Here is a 12,912-nt window from a genome sequence, read left to right as displayed (position 1 = left end):
TATTTGAGATTCTTCAAAGTAGCCATCTTTTGCCTTGAGGACAGCTTTGGACACTAAACGTTTGACTGGTACTGTATGTGGTCAGGTAAAACATGGGATGGACAGATAAAGTATCTAGGAAAAAGATGAATGGAGGCGCTATACAGGTTGCAAAATAGTTTGGAATAGATTTTCGATGCCCCGATTCCATGGCACGTGGTTTATAAACTGACACACAAAACGACGCTTGATTCAAAAATATGTTTTTCAATTAAAATGATGGTAAATTCCTGCCACAAACAGAATGTTGTGTACAGTATACAGGGCAAACACCCATTTCAGCGGAGCATATTTTGCTGCGAAGACACAGAATCATTAGATCACTTATTCTGGTATTGCCCCTATGTAGCTTGATTCTGGTCACCGGTTCAGGAGTGGGTAAAAAGTCAGTGTTCCAGAATGAACCTTACAAATAGCACTGTTGGGCGTTCTGGAAAGCCATAGTCAATCAATCAACACCATAATAATACTCGTAGCTAAAATGTTCATTTTTGAATCACAATCTGTTGATAATATGGGATTACAAAGGTTCAGAATCTATGTAAGACATATATATGACACAAAGAAATCAAGAGAGGATGGTCTATGGAGATGGGTGGGATGGGCTGAGAGAGGGGGGGGGTGTGAATATAATCTGTAGTAGTTGTGACTGAAAATAATATATATCATGTGTACTGGACATGTCTGAGCACTATGAATCCAAATGTTTAGAAAAAATCCAATGTATCCAAATGATGTATCAAGAATGGTCCACCAGCCAAAGGACATCCAGCCTACGTGGCACAACTGTGGGGAGCATTGGAATCAACATGGGCCAGCAGCCCTGTGGAACAGCTTCAACACTTTGTAGAGTCCATTCCCCGATGAATACAGGCTGTTCTGAGGACGGGGACGGGGACGGGGGGTTCAACTCAATATTAGGCAGGTGTTCTTAATGTTTTGTACACTCAGTGTATGTTAGAATATGTCAAAAAATATATATATCTAAAAAAAAACATGTATGTAAAAATGTATTTATAACAAAGTTACTTTGTCCTCCGAAGGGGAGGGGGGTGTATGGGACAATTAAACAATTAAAAAACGAGATGAATGGCCGTCTTTAGACACAGTAATTCAAGCTGAATGACTTGAGGTGTTATCTGATTGGCCGAAGGAAGACGTAGGATATGAAGAGATGATGAGGAGGGCGTCTGTTCTTCGATGTATTCAACACTTTAACAGTGTTGAATATCCATGAACTCACAAACGCGCACACGCGCGCGCACACACACACACACACACACACACACTTGCCACTCTATACACATATTTATAGTCTCCCCTCTGCATCTAATGAAAGAAGGTCAAACACTGCAAACCCAACATCTACGGGACTATATAAAACAGCAGTCCATCTGAATAACAACATAATCCTCCTCTACTGTACAGTACCATTTACAATATGCTATTGGATGCTATCCCATCGTCATTATTGCAACTTAGACGCAGATGTAAATAAGTCAACTTTGAATACAGTCGGACTTGATTTGTTTTGTTCCGTGTGTGCGTGGGCATGTGTGTACATTTTAAGACGGAAGCGTCTACCCTGCTGGTTTTGATGTCAGATTAACACGAGAACAGGAGGAATCTGACTCGTCAGCTACGTCAGATTAGAGCCATACACAATCCATTATACCCCTGCATCGATATGTTATAAACTGCCACCATACACTCCATAACCTACCTACATACGCTAGCATAAAAGCACCCTGTGGCTATGTACACGTATGTACAGGTGCTCACACATTGTGCATTCATAGATATACTGTACATGCATGTGTATATACACACACACACACAAAACGTTTTTAGATGTTAGAACAAATTGAATGTGGTGTAAAGTTGCACCTATCCCTACAGTGACACAAACATACCCTTATGAACACACCCCGATCAGATGTGATGTGTAATAACAATGACATACACACACGCAAACGCACTCACAGTCATTACCTCTAATGTAGCGTGATCTCAACCAGCTGAAGAGGACAGTACTCTATCGCATGGCCAAGGGACTAGTGGGTATCAGTGTTGTACTATCACGACTGCGTTGTCTTCGTACGTCATCTGCTGCTACTCAGGTAACTTACTCAGCGTTAGCCCTTAACTTACTTACAGTACACTCTAATCTCACAGCTAATAGTAACTAACGCTTATCAAGGTGCGTTTGGAGAGTTGTCATGGAAACATTATGCCAAGGAAAGACATTGGAGAGGCGTATTATAATAATAATAATAACGATATGTTGCGACAGATCTTACCAGCCCTTAAAGAAAACAGTAAAATCACAGGATTCATAGCTATTTCCCCAAAATCCCATTTATGGATTCACTGACCTTATTCAACATTGACTGGTTTGATAAACCAGTAGAAGCCCTCGCTTAATGTATCCTCTTATTCTCGCTGCTCTGCTCACCTCTTCCCTCATCCCCTCCCCCTCTCCTTCCCTCTACCCCCATCTCCTCCTTTTCTCTCCTGTCCTTTCCCTCCCCCTGTCTCCTCCTCCCCCTCACCTGACAGTCTCACACCCTTTAGTTGGGAATCTTCCCATAGACTCATGTTTTCAAAACCTTTCTTCAGAAGGACGTGCTTGGAAATTAGCTTGCGGAATCAGTGGATCAGGCGTGGCGTGTTAATGTGTGTTTTGTATGTGTCTGTGTTAACGTGAGCCTGGTGTCTCAGCACCCGGGGGGTGGTAAGGAAGTTTTAGCCACAGTCATAGACAGACAGACACCCTGTAGGCCTCTATCTTCTGCTGCTTATGAAGGTGGACTGTACAACATTGGTCCAGTAGGGTTGCAACACTGCAGTGTATACAGCTTACAAATCTTCACAGCTGTGTGTGTGTGTGTGTGTGTGTGTGTGTGTGTGTGTGTGTGTGTGTGTGTGTGTGTGTGTGTGTGTGAGAGATGCCTGTTGTCAACACCTTATTTGGGATTACCTGGTCTGCCACGGGAGAAGCCATCATAATTCCCATAATTCTCTCTGACTGAACCTTCGTTACTTCCTTTCTCTCCTTTTGCTCGACCAAACAAGCATGCTCAGTCTAAAATAAGGACCTCCCTATCTACCACTCTGCCCTAGCTCTGGATACTTCCCAAATGGCACCCTGTTCCTTACATAGTGCACTACTTTTGACCAGTCCCCATAGGGCTCTAGGGTGCCATTTGGGATGGGATGCATACAGAGCTCAAATCCCTCCAGTAAACACGTCAACATGAACAAACAAAAAAACACTCATCATAGAATTATAGACTTACGTCAGTGACTGGCAGAAAGATTGTTCATGGCTAATCTTCTTCTTTTTTTAAATGGAGGAGGAAGCACATGTAGCTTCTTCTAGCTTTGCGTTCTCATCCTTATTACTGAGCCATCGCCCTCTTTGTATTATGTCTGTGCCTTTAGCATCTGGTTTTTACCATTAGCGACATCCTTGTTGTGCAGCATGGGGTGTGACATTGACAGCACAAGTTACAGGTTGATAATAGTCTATGGTTCCTTTCCCCTGTAGAGAGCTACTTTGACCAGGGCTCTGGTCAAAAGTGGTGCACTATATAGGGATAGGGTGCCATTTTGGACGCCCCCTATGAGACACGATGGCGAGATGCGCGTTTTTAAAGAAGGCTTGTTTCCTTTGCATAATAACTAACACACTTGACCCAGTGTTGGAGAGGTTCAGTGCATACTAGTTGCTTATTACATATAAAGTAGAGATTAACAAGAAGAAATCAACGTGGAATTAGGAGGTCGTTAACCCGGGTGCCAGTCTGTTTGCTATGACAATCCCATAAGGATTTTGACAGTGGAAACTGACTGGCACCTGGGCTAGGAGGTTGTAGCCCTCTGAAAAGAACCACAACTGTCCTGCAATATCACATACCCAACCAGAAAATAAACCCCACAGTGGGAATGTGTGCTGTATCTCCCTGGCTTACATGCTGACCAGACCGTTCGCGCGCATGTTGATCTTGTCCACCCACACCAGACGCGAACACCAGACGCGATCAGGACACCCAGGTTAAAATATCAAAACGAACTCTGAACCAACTATATTAATTTGGGGAAAGGTCGAAAAGCATTAAACATTTATGGCAATTTAGCTAGCTAGCTTGCTGTTGCTAGTTAATTTGTCCTGGGATATAAACATTGGGTTGTTATTTTACCTGAAATGCACAGGGTCCAACAGGACTGGAGTGTGGCTCTCAGTTCATTTTTCAATCGCCCACGTGGGAATATGCTCCTAAAAACCAATAGGAGATAGGAGAGGCGAGACTTGTAGCGCATCAAGCGTCACAAATAGAACCAAGTTCTATTCTAGCGCCTGGCTAGCAGTGTGGGTGCAATGATTGAATAACATGTATGTGTACATTTGTTTTGCAATGCTTGCGCACGCGACGTGGGCGGTGTGGTCAGCATGTTAGGGACATGAGCTAGAGAAATGACCTAGTGTGGTTATAGGATGGTGTAACGCATGGCTGGGCACAGAGAGGGTAAAGCAGTCAGTTTAATAATAACCTACATGGACAAACAGACTCCCAGAACATCTACACCATCTCACTGATTATATCGTCATCATTCTTCAACCTCTGACCCGCACACAATCACCCTCTCCCTCTGCTGCCCAGCCGGTGTGTGTGTGTGTGTGTGTGTGTGTGTGTGTGTGTGAACACAATCGTGTGTGTGTAGTTCAGTGCAGCAGGGAGGTTTCTCTCTCTCTTTCAAGAGTTGGGGAGATTTTGATCAGTGGAAGCTGCTGTTAAACAGCCCTAGAGAGGAACAAGGAGTTTTTTTCTTGTGCTGCCGAGTGGAAAACTGAGGTTAATGAGGGAAAGAAAAAAAAAAGAAAAAAGTATGGAGGAGATACATAGCTATGGTCACAAAGGTGCTGACGGACAGAGAAGACCTGCTAACCGATAACTAAGAACAAAAGGATGTTTTGGGCTTGCATCCAAAATGGCACCCTATTCCCTTTGTAGTGCACGACTTTTGACCACAACCCACACAAAGTAGTGCACTGTATTGAAAATAGGGTGCAGACGCATCCTGGATCAACCTTACATTAGTATGGATGGAAGCTTTGGGAATGTAGAACAATAGGACCCCCCCTGCTGCTCAGTGGGGCAGGGGGGAAACATTTAACCGTGACAACCCTGTGTAATAAAAACAGGAAGACATTGTTCATTGTGAAGTGACGTAGATTAAAAACAGACGATGCTGATGACAGGTGTCGGTCTTCTTTCTGGGAATTTCCCGTAGTGGATGTGTATATAGTTGTGACGTGACCAGTGCATGCTACGACGCACCCAGCCTCATTCCTCAAGTTTTATTGCTCTGAAATCTCAGACTCATACAGGGGCGGTGTTGGGTAAGAGAAGGGGAGGGGGCTGCAGTGGGTGGGGGGGACACCATGTCTTTAAAGAAGGGTTCCATTGGCATTTATTTCCCCAACCCTTCACTATTGCATTATGGGAGATAGAGTTCTTCTAATGCTACCATCAAGTAGCTCCATTGCTTCTATATATCATCCCTGTAGTTCCTTTAGGTGCCCATGCCAGTGCCCAGTGACCATGTGACCGCCCCTGTGTTCTCTGTGCGCTAGGAGGTTTTGGTTTTTGAGGGCGGGTCTTTTTTGCCGTTCTGCAGCACAGGTGAATCGGAGGCCTTGGCCATTTTCCTGGGCGAACTCAGCTCGGCGACCACCACCACTTCATGTAGCGACGGCTCCCTGTACATAGCCACTGTAGGGGGGAGGGAAGGGATGTGAGAGAAGGAAAGAGGGAGACAGAATAATATTGAACAGAACAAAACTATTTTTTTTTAAAATGAGACCAGAGTGCATCACGAAAAGCAAACGTGACAAAATGACAGAGCCAACTAATGACCATAATTAACTTCCTACTGTACTGCACCTTCGATGAGTTTGGGCAGGAAGTGGGCGGCCCCCTTGGTCTTCTTGACCCTGTTGCCCTTCATGACCTGCCCGTCCCGGTTGATGCCGATGTACCAGGCCCTGCCCGACTGGGTCTGCCGGTACAGGATGGACGAGTATGTCACATAGTAGTTCTCAAACACACTCTCTTTGAACTTGCACTCTGGGGTGAAGTGTTCCTGTGGATTAGAAGACAGACACACACAGATAAAGCATAGGTGAACAAAATAGTGAATACAAGCGCATGTATGCATACACACACACACATATACACACACACACTCTTAGAAAAAACTCAAAAGGTTTTTTTGGCTGTCCCCATAGGAGAACCCTTTTTGGTTTTAGAGAGAATCCTTTTTGGTTCCAGGTAGTGCTGTTTTGGGTTCCATGTAGAACCCTCTGTGTAAAGGGTTCTGCATTGAACTCAGAAGGGTTCTAGATAGCACCTTTTTATCAATGCGTGTACATATACACAAACACACACACTCCGGGTCAGCGGAGAAGAATAACAGATTGGAAGTGCTGACCATTTTTTATTCATTCCATTATTTATATATTTATTTTCCAATTCCAAAGGCTCAGCTGGGGAATGGCGGGAAATGGAGCCCACATTTCATTGTGACAGGGTTAGGAGAGCATCTGTGTCTGCTGTGAGGAAAATGAACACATAACCACACACACACACACACACACGCCCACACACGGAGGCTATCTGTCTTCTCTCTCTCTCTTGTGTCATAACAAACACACACACAAGGAAAAAATTGAAAGTAAAAATAATTTTAACATACGGATGACATTCTGTTTCCAGTAACAACCAGCAATCAACAGAAGTCCTTCACTCCTTCCCCAGTTAAACTGTCCCATCTATAGTCACCCATATCACCACCACAATCTCTGTCTCTCTCCTCTCTCTCTGTCTGTCTGTCTCTCGCTCTCTCTCTCTCCTTTCTCTCTGTCTCTCTCTGTCTCTCTCTGTCTCTCTCTCTGTCTGTCTCTCGCTCTCTCTCTCTCCTTTCTCTCTGTCTCTGTCTCTCTCTGTCTCTCTCTGTCTCTGTCTGTCTGTCTGTCTGTCTGTCTGTCTGTCTGTCTGTCTGTCTGTCTGTCTGTCTGTCTGTCTGTCTGTCTGTCTGTCTGTCTGTCTCTCGGTCTCCTTTCTCTCTGTCTCTCTGTCTCTGTCTGTCTGTCTGTCTGTCTGTCTGTCTGTCTGTCTGTCTGTCTGTCTGTCTGTCTGTCTGTCTGTCTGTCTGTCTGTCTCGCGCTCTCTCTCTCTCTCTTTCTCTCTGTCTCTGTCTCTCTCTGTCTCTCTCTGTCTGTCTGTCTGTCTGTCTGTCTGTCTGTCTGTCTGTCTGTCTGTCTGTCTGTCTGTCTGTCTGTCTGTCTGTCTCTCGCTCTCTCTCTCTCCTTTCTCTCTGTCTCTCTCCTCTATCTATCTCTCTTCCTCCATCCCACCGTCATTTGGTAACCTTGTTGAGGAGCAAACCAATTTGCAGGATTGATTTGGAGCCTTGATGTGACTGGTGAACAGAAATGCCCTGAATAAGGACTTTACTCTCCCTCTCTTTCTCATCCCTCTCTTTATTTATCCTTTTCCCGCTCTTTACCTCCCACTTCTTCCCTCTTTTTCAGTTTTTTCCCTCATTATCTTCACTCTCTCACTCCCCCACTGTCTCCCCCTTTTCCCTCTCTCTTTCCCCCTTTTCTCCCTCTCTCTCCATTTCTCCCTCTCTCTTTATATCTCCCTTCCCTCTCTCTCTCCCCCTTCTCACTCTCTTTCTCCCCCTTCTCGCTCGCTCTCTCGCTCTCTCTCTCTTAGTTGCTGGAGAAGTGGGTGTACTCTAATTTTGCCAAACATTTCCCAGCAAAGGAATGGCGCCCTGTATGAAGAATGATATGACAAACAGTCACATAAACTCTGAATGACCTAAAATGATAAATCCCATCCAATTAACTGATTCACTCATTAACTTACTGTTAATAGTATTATCTATCATTAGTTAATGAAATTGTTTGCACTATAAGATCCAGCCCATGATATCATCCTCAAAACGTGGTGGATTGCCTCCCGAGTGGCGCAGTGGTCTAAGGAACTGCATCGCAGTGCTTGCTGTGCCACTAGAGATCCTGGTTCGAGTCCAGGCTCCGTCACAGCTGGCCCCGACCGGGAGACCCATGGGGCGGCGCACAATTGGCCCAGCGTCGTCCGGGTTAGTGGAGGGTTTGGCCGGCAGCGATGTCCTTGTCCCATCGCGCAATAGGGACTCCTGTGGCGGGCCGGGCGCAGTGCTGACACGGTCGCCAGGTGTACAGGTGTTTCCTCCGGCACATTGGTGCGGCCGGCTTCCGGGTTAAGTGGGCACTGTGTCAAGAAGCAGTGTGTCTTGCAGGGTTGTGTTTCGGAGGACGCACGGCTCTCGACCTTCGCCTCTCCCAAGTCCATACGGGAGTTGCAGCAATGAGACAAGACTGTAACTACCAATTGGATACCACGAAATTAGGGAGAAAAAGGGGTAAAAACAATTATATGTGGTGGATCTATTGAGGGAGTTAATACCGAGTTACCGAGTTAATACGGCATGCATAGTTGCCTACACACAAACCTTCATAGATATATCTCCCTGAGCTAACAATGTGAAGCCACGAGGGACAGTACCCTTAAATAGCAGGTCCTCAGACACTCTCAGAAATACCTTCCAGGTCCTCAGACACTCTCAGAATACCTTCCTACTATTGAGTTGCACCCTCTCAGAACAGCTTGTATTTGTTGGGACATGGACTCTACAAGGTGTCGAAAGTGTTCCACAAGGATGCTGGCCCATGTTGACTCCAATGCTTCCCACAGTTGTGTCAAGATTGCTGGATGTCCTCTGGGTGGTGGACCATTCTTGATACACACGGGAAACTGTTGAGCATGCAAAACCAAGCAGCATTGCAGTTCTTGACACACTTAAACCAGTGTGCCTGGCACTTACCCCGTTCAAAGGCACTTAAATATTTTGTCTTGCCCATTCCCCCTCTGAATAGCACACATACACAATCCATTTGTCAGTTGTCTCAAGGCTTAAAAATCCTTCTTTACACAATGTAGTGGCACCTTTCCTTGATTCATCACATCCTAGCTCCTCACCTCCTCAAATCTCATTGGAGGAGAAGGTCAGAAGGGAAGGACCTTAGACCCTCTCCTCCAATACAGTTGAGGCGGAGGCGAGGAGAGAGGATGCGAGGAATTTTACCAAATGTCTCCATCTCACCTTTGTCTGACAAAGATTGGGTCCTCCCAGGGGCCACACATCAGCTCTTTCTCAATTAATCTGTCCTCGATACCTCGCATCCTCGATTCCTCGCATCTGAGGGCTCCAGACATGGCAGGGCCCATGCCACCTCATTAAATAAGCAGGAGTCCATTGGGGCGCCTAAACACAGCCAGTCAGTCCCTCTCCCCACCAGGTTCATCAATAAACATGGCAACAGTAAACATGTTGTCCCCCACGAATGATGGGCCAATCAGGCCCCCTTGGGCCAATCAGTGTAATTTGGAAAATGTCAGATCTCTTTGGCAAGACGCATCATTCACCCAAGTTTCATCAAAATTGGGCCAGTGATGTCAGATATCGCGTGGGTCAATTAGACTCATATCCCTGAGCATGTGTGACAAATTGCATCACTCTGAGTCAAACAGATCAAGAGATATAAACATGTGCCTGTTATAGCACCACCGTGTGGTCGATATGAATGTTCTCACATATGGTGAGTCTTGACAGTGTTTGCAACATGTGTACTTAATTTTTTTACAATACGAATATCCTTGACTGATTTATATGCATATATGTACCAGACTACGCCCATGTGAATGTTTATTGGTCCACGCCCATGTAAAGGTTTATTGTGTTGCGAGACCTTTGTCCATAGGTGCCACATATCAAGTTTTGTGTAGATCGGTCATTCGGTGCCAGAAGAGTAGCATGTTTTTCACAAACTTCAAAATGGCGGGAAATCCATAATGGCAGACCCAGGGCAATTTCTTTCCTTGTGAGGAGAGTGACCTATGAACCGAATTTCCTGACTAGGTCAAATTGGGTGCGGGGCGTGACCTTTCAATGTTTGCATTTCAAATCTCCTGTTATAGCGCCACTATCTGGCTAATGAGTGTAATTTTGTAAATGCCGGATCTCTATAGCAAAACAAATAATTCAACCAAGTTTCGTGAAGATCGGGCCAGTGCTGTCTGAGATCGTGTGTGGCTAACGTATGCACTAACAGCCGGAGACAGATCCACAGTCCCCTCCCCGATTTAATTGTGGGGGACAATAATAACCACGCTGCGCTCTGAGCTGCCATTGGGGAATGAATTAATGGAGGGAGGGGAAGACTTAAACAGAGAATGTTAGAAAGTAGCACCCTTCTGTACTCTAAGGCCTAAAATTAAGGAAATGAAGAACAAGTACCCTAAAAAAGTACCCTTCACTCCAAAAAGGAATGATTGTGTTGAAATGAATGAACTCAAAGCTGCATCCCTTAGCCTAGGACTAGGAGGGAAGGAGACTTGTATCAGGACGCGTGCCCGGCCCAAACTCTCCATCACACACAGACATATTAACACAGGCAGGCATGCTTACACACACATGCACGCATGGATGCACATATGCACACACACACACACAAACATTCACTCACTCACGCAGACAGGCAAGCTTACATGTGTACAGGCACACACACACACACACACACACACACACACACACACACACACACACACACACACACACACACACACACAGACAATGACTCCCCCTGAACTGATTATATCAACTCTGCAGGACATCAGCAGTGTTTCTTAATAGGATAACAGCCATTTAAACAGAACGATCGTTTGGACAGGAGGCTGAGCCACCCAACACACCAACCACAGGACACAACTGCACACCCATTTATCGTAGACATCCTTCTCATCCCTCTCTTTCTTTCCTCTGCTGTAGGCTATTCTCATTGGTAGCCCCCTCGAATCCTTCTCTTTGTTTTGGTCCTCCACTCTGTCTACCCCGTTTCTATTGTTTAAAAAATAAATAATAATCCATGTTGCTGTGGTGTTTATTACAGGTTAAGATTGATTTCTCAGGGGGGGGGGGCGGGCGCTTAGTCCGGCTTTAAACTTTCTCTTGAAAGTTGTAATAGTAGAATGCAGAAGGTGCGAAGTTGGGTAGTGCATCATCAGTTCCTCTTGTCGCGTTAGTCATTGCATACCTTAGATAGCTATTTATAACTTGTCGGGTTATATCCAGGTCAACTAGCCCATGTGAGTTTATTTATCACTCAAATATCATAAAAACACATTAGACATGGCAAAATGTATAGAATTGCAAGAAAAGTTGCTTTAAAACTACAAAATGTTCTTTGCACCCCATGACAAAATGTGTAGAATTGCAGGAAATATGCTTTAAACCTGCAAAATTCTCTCCACCAACAAGAGGGGTGTGAACAGTTTGTGTCTTGAACAGTGCTTGTGCCCATAGAAATAGATGTGGGTGGGTGCGTGCATGCAGGGGAGGCGGGGGATGTTCCCCGATGCTGGAAGGGGGTGGCCCGAGTAAAACGTCAGTTGTTAGTCACTCTCTAACCAACCAGTGAACTCCTTTTTATAATGACAGTGGTCAGAATGTTAGTTTAGTAGTTATTCTTTCTTGTATTAATATGATGAATCTAGTGAGTTGAAAACACATGCTATAACCTGAGAAGAGTTTACCCTCTCCGAGTAGGACTGATCTAGTATCAGGCGGCCCTGTTCATTTAATCGTATTCATTATGATGCAAAAGGCAAAACTGATCTCAGATCACTTGGTGACATCACCAGGCAGTATTAGTTAATAGCCCAATAACGAACAGAGTTTGCCCACATCTCTGCCAATAACAGTAGGTTTCAGATTACATGTCCCCCTCCCATTAAGGTCCTCCAATTAGGCCCCTCACTCAGACCATTCCCAGATAGTCCAAGAAAAATTCTTGCTTAAGAAATAGCTTTTTGCTAAGAAGCAATTTTGAATTTTTGTCCATCCGAGAGCAAAACAGCAAAAGAGTCTCACCTTTCCATAGCGGGTCATATTAGTGTGTAGGCCAAACTGTTCGGACGCTACAGACAGAAGATGGCAGATCGTTTTCGTGAGAAGGCCGATTCTTGAGCTCTCTCGTGGTCTGACAAACAGCTCTGTAGCTCATCCATCTTCCACCACAGATGCGGTAGGCTGCCATTGGTGGAAGAGATGGACTGAGACGCAGCCCATACAAACAAATTTGCTAAAACAGACTTTGATGGGGATTTTTTTATTACACAAATTTGATGTATGTCGGATGTGGATATCAACTCTAAGGGGTTAATTGTTACCCAGAAATGATTTGATGTTGAGATTTAAAAAACATGTTTTTATTAATAATAGTCTGCATTACCAGTCAGGTCACCTGTGATGCAAGTCAGTATTCAAGGTCCATCCATGTCTGAGGACATCAGGAGATGATGTGGAAACCGGCCACTAGGGGCAACAGTGAGCGCTGTTACCTTCAAGTAAGCTTTGGTTTAGCAAGGGAATGGCTAAGTTAAGGGTCTTGTGGATGGGGATGGTGGGTTGCTTGTATCTGCCTCTGGTTCCAAAAGATGCATGTTTGGATCCAGCGATAGAAAGTTGTTTTAGAATGTTTGTTTTAAAACCTTAACCCTTACCTTAACCATTCGGAGTTAATGCCTAACCTTAACCATTTGGAGTTAATGCCTAACCTTAACCATTCGGAGTTAATGCCTAACCTTAACCATTTGGAGTTAATGCCTAACCTTAACCATTCGGAGTTAATGCCTAACCTTAACCATTTGGAGTTAATGCCTAACCTTAACCATTTGGAGTTAATGCCTAACCTTAACC

The 12,912-nt window shown here is 44.9% G+C and overlaps 1 protein-coding gene across 1 annotated transcript in view; it reads right to left on the bottom strand.

The window, feature by feature from the left end:
- Positions 1-4,205: 4,205 nt before the first annotated feature.
- The window catches only part of LOC112214659 (fibroblast growth factor 14-like), a 62,940-nt gene continuing 54,233 nt past the window's right edge, over positions 4,206-12,912 (bottom strand). The window contains exons 3-4 of the mRNA XM_042298270.1: positions 5,988-6,186; positions 4,206-5,816 (exon numbers count right to left, since the gene is read on the bottom strand). Of these exons, the coding sequence (XP_042154204.1) occupies positions 5,674-5,816; positions 5,988-6,186 (342 nt within the window). The 3' untranslated portion in view covers positions 4,206-5,673. The remainder of the gene's footprint in view (positions 5,817-5,987; positions 6,187-12,912) is intronic.

The sequence above is a fragment of the Oncorhynchus tshawytscha genome, linkage group LG15 (assembly GCF_018296145.1).
Source record: "Oncorhynchus tshawytscha isolate Ot180627B linkage group LG15, Otsh_v2.0, whole genome shotgun sequence".
Lineage (NCBI taxonomy): Eukaryota > Metazoa > Chordata > Actinopteri > Salmoniformes > Salmonidae > Oncorhynchus > Oncorhynchus tshawytscha.
This window is presented reverse-complemented; position numbering and strand designations above follow the sequence as displayed.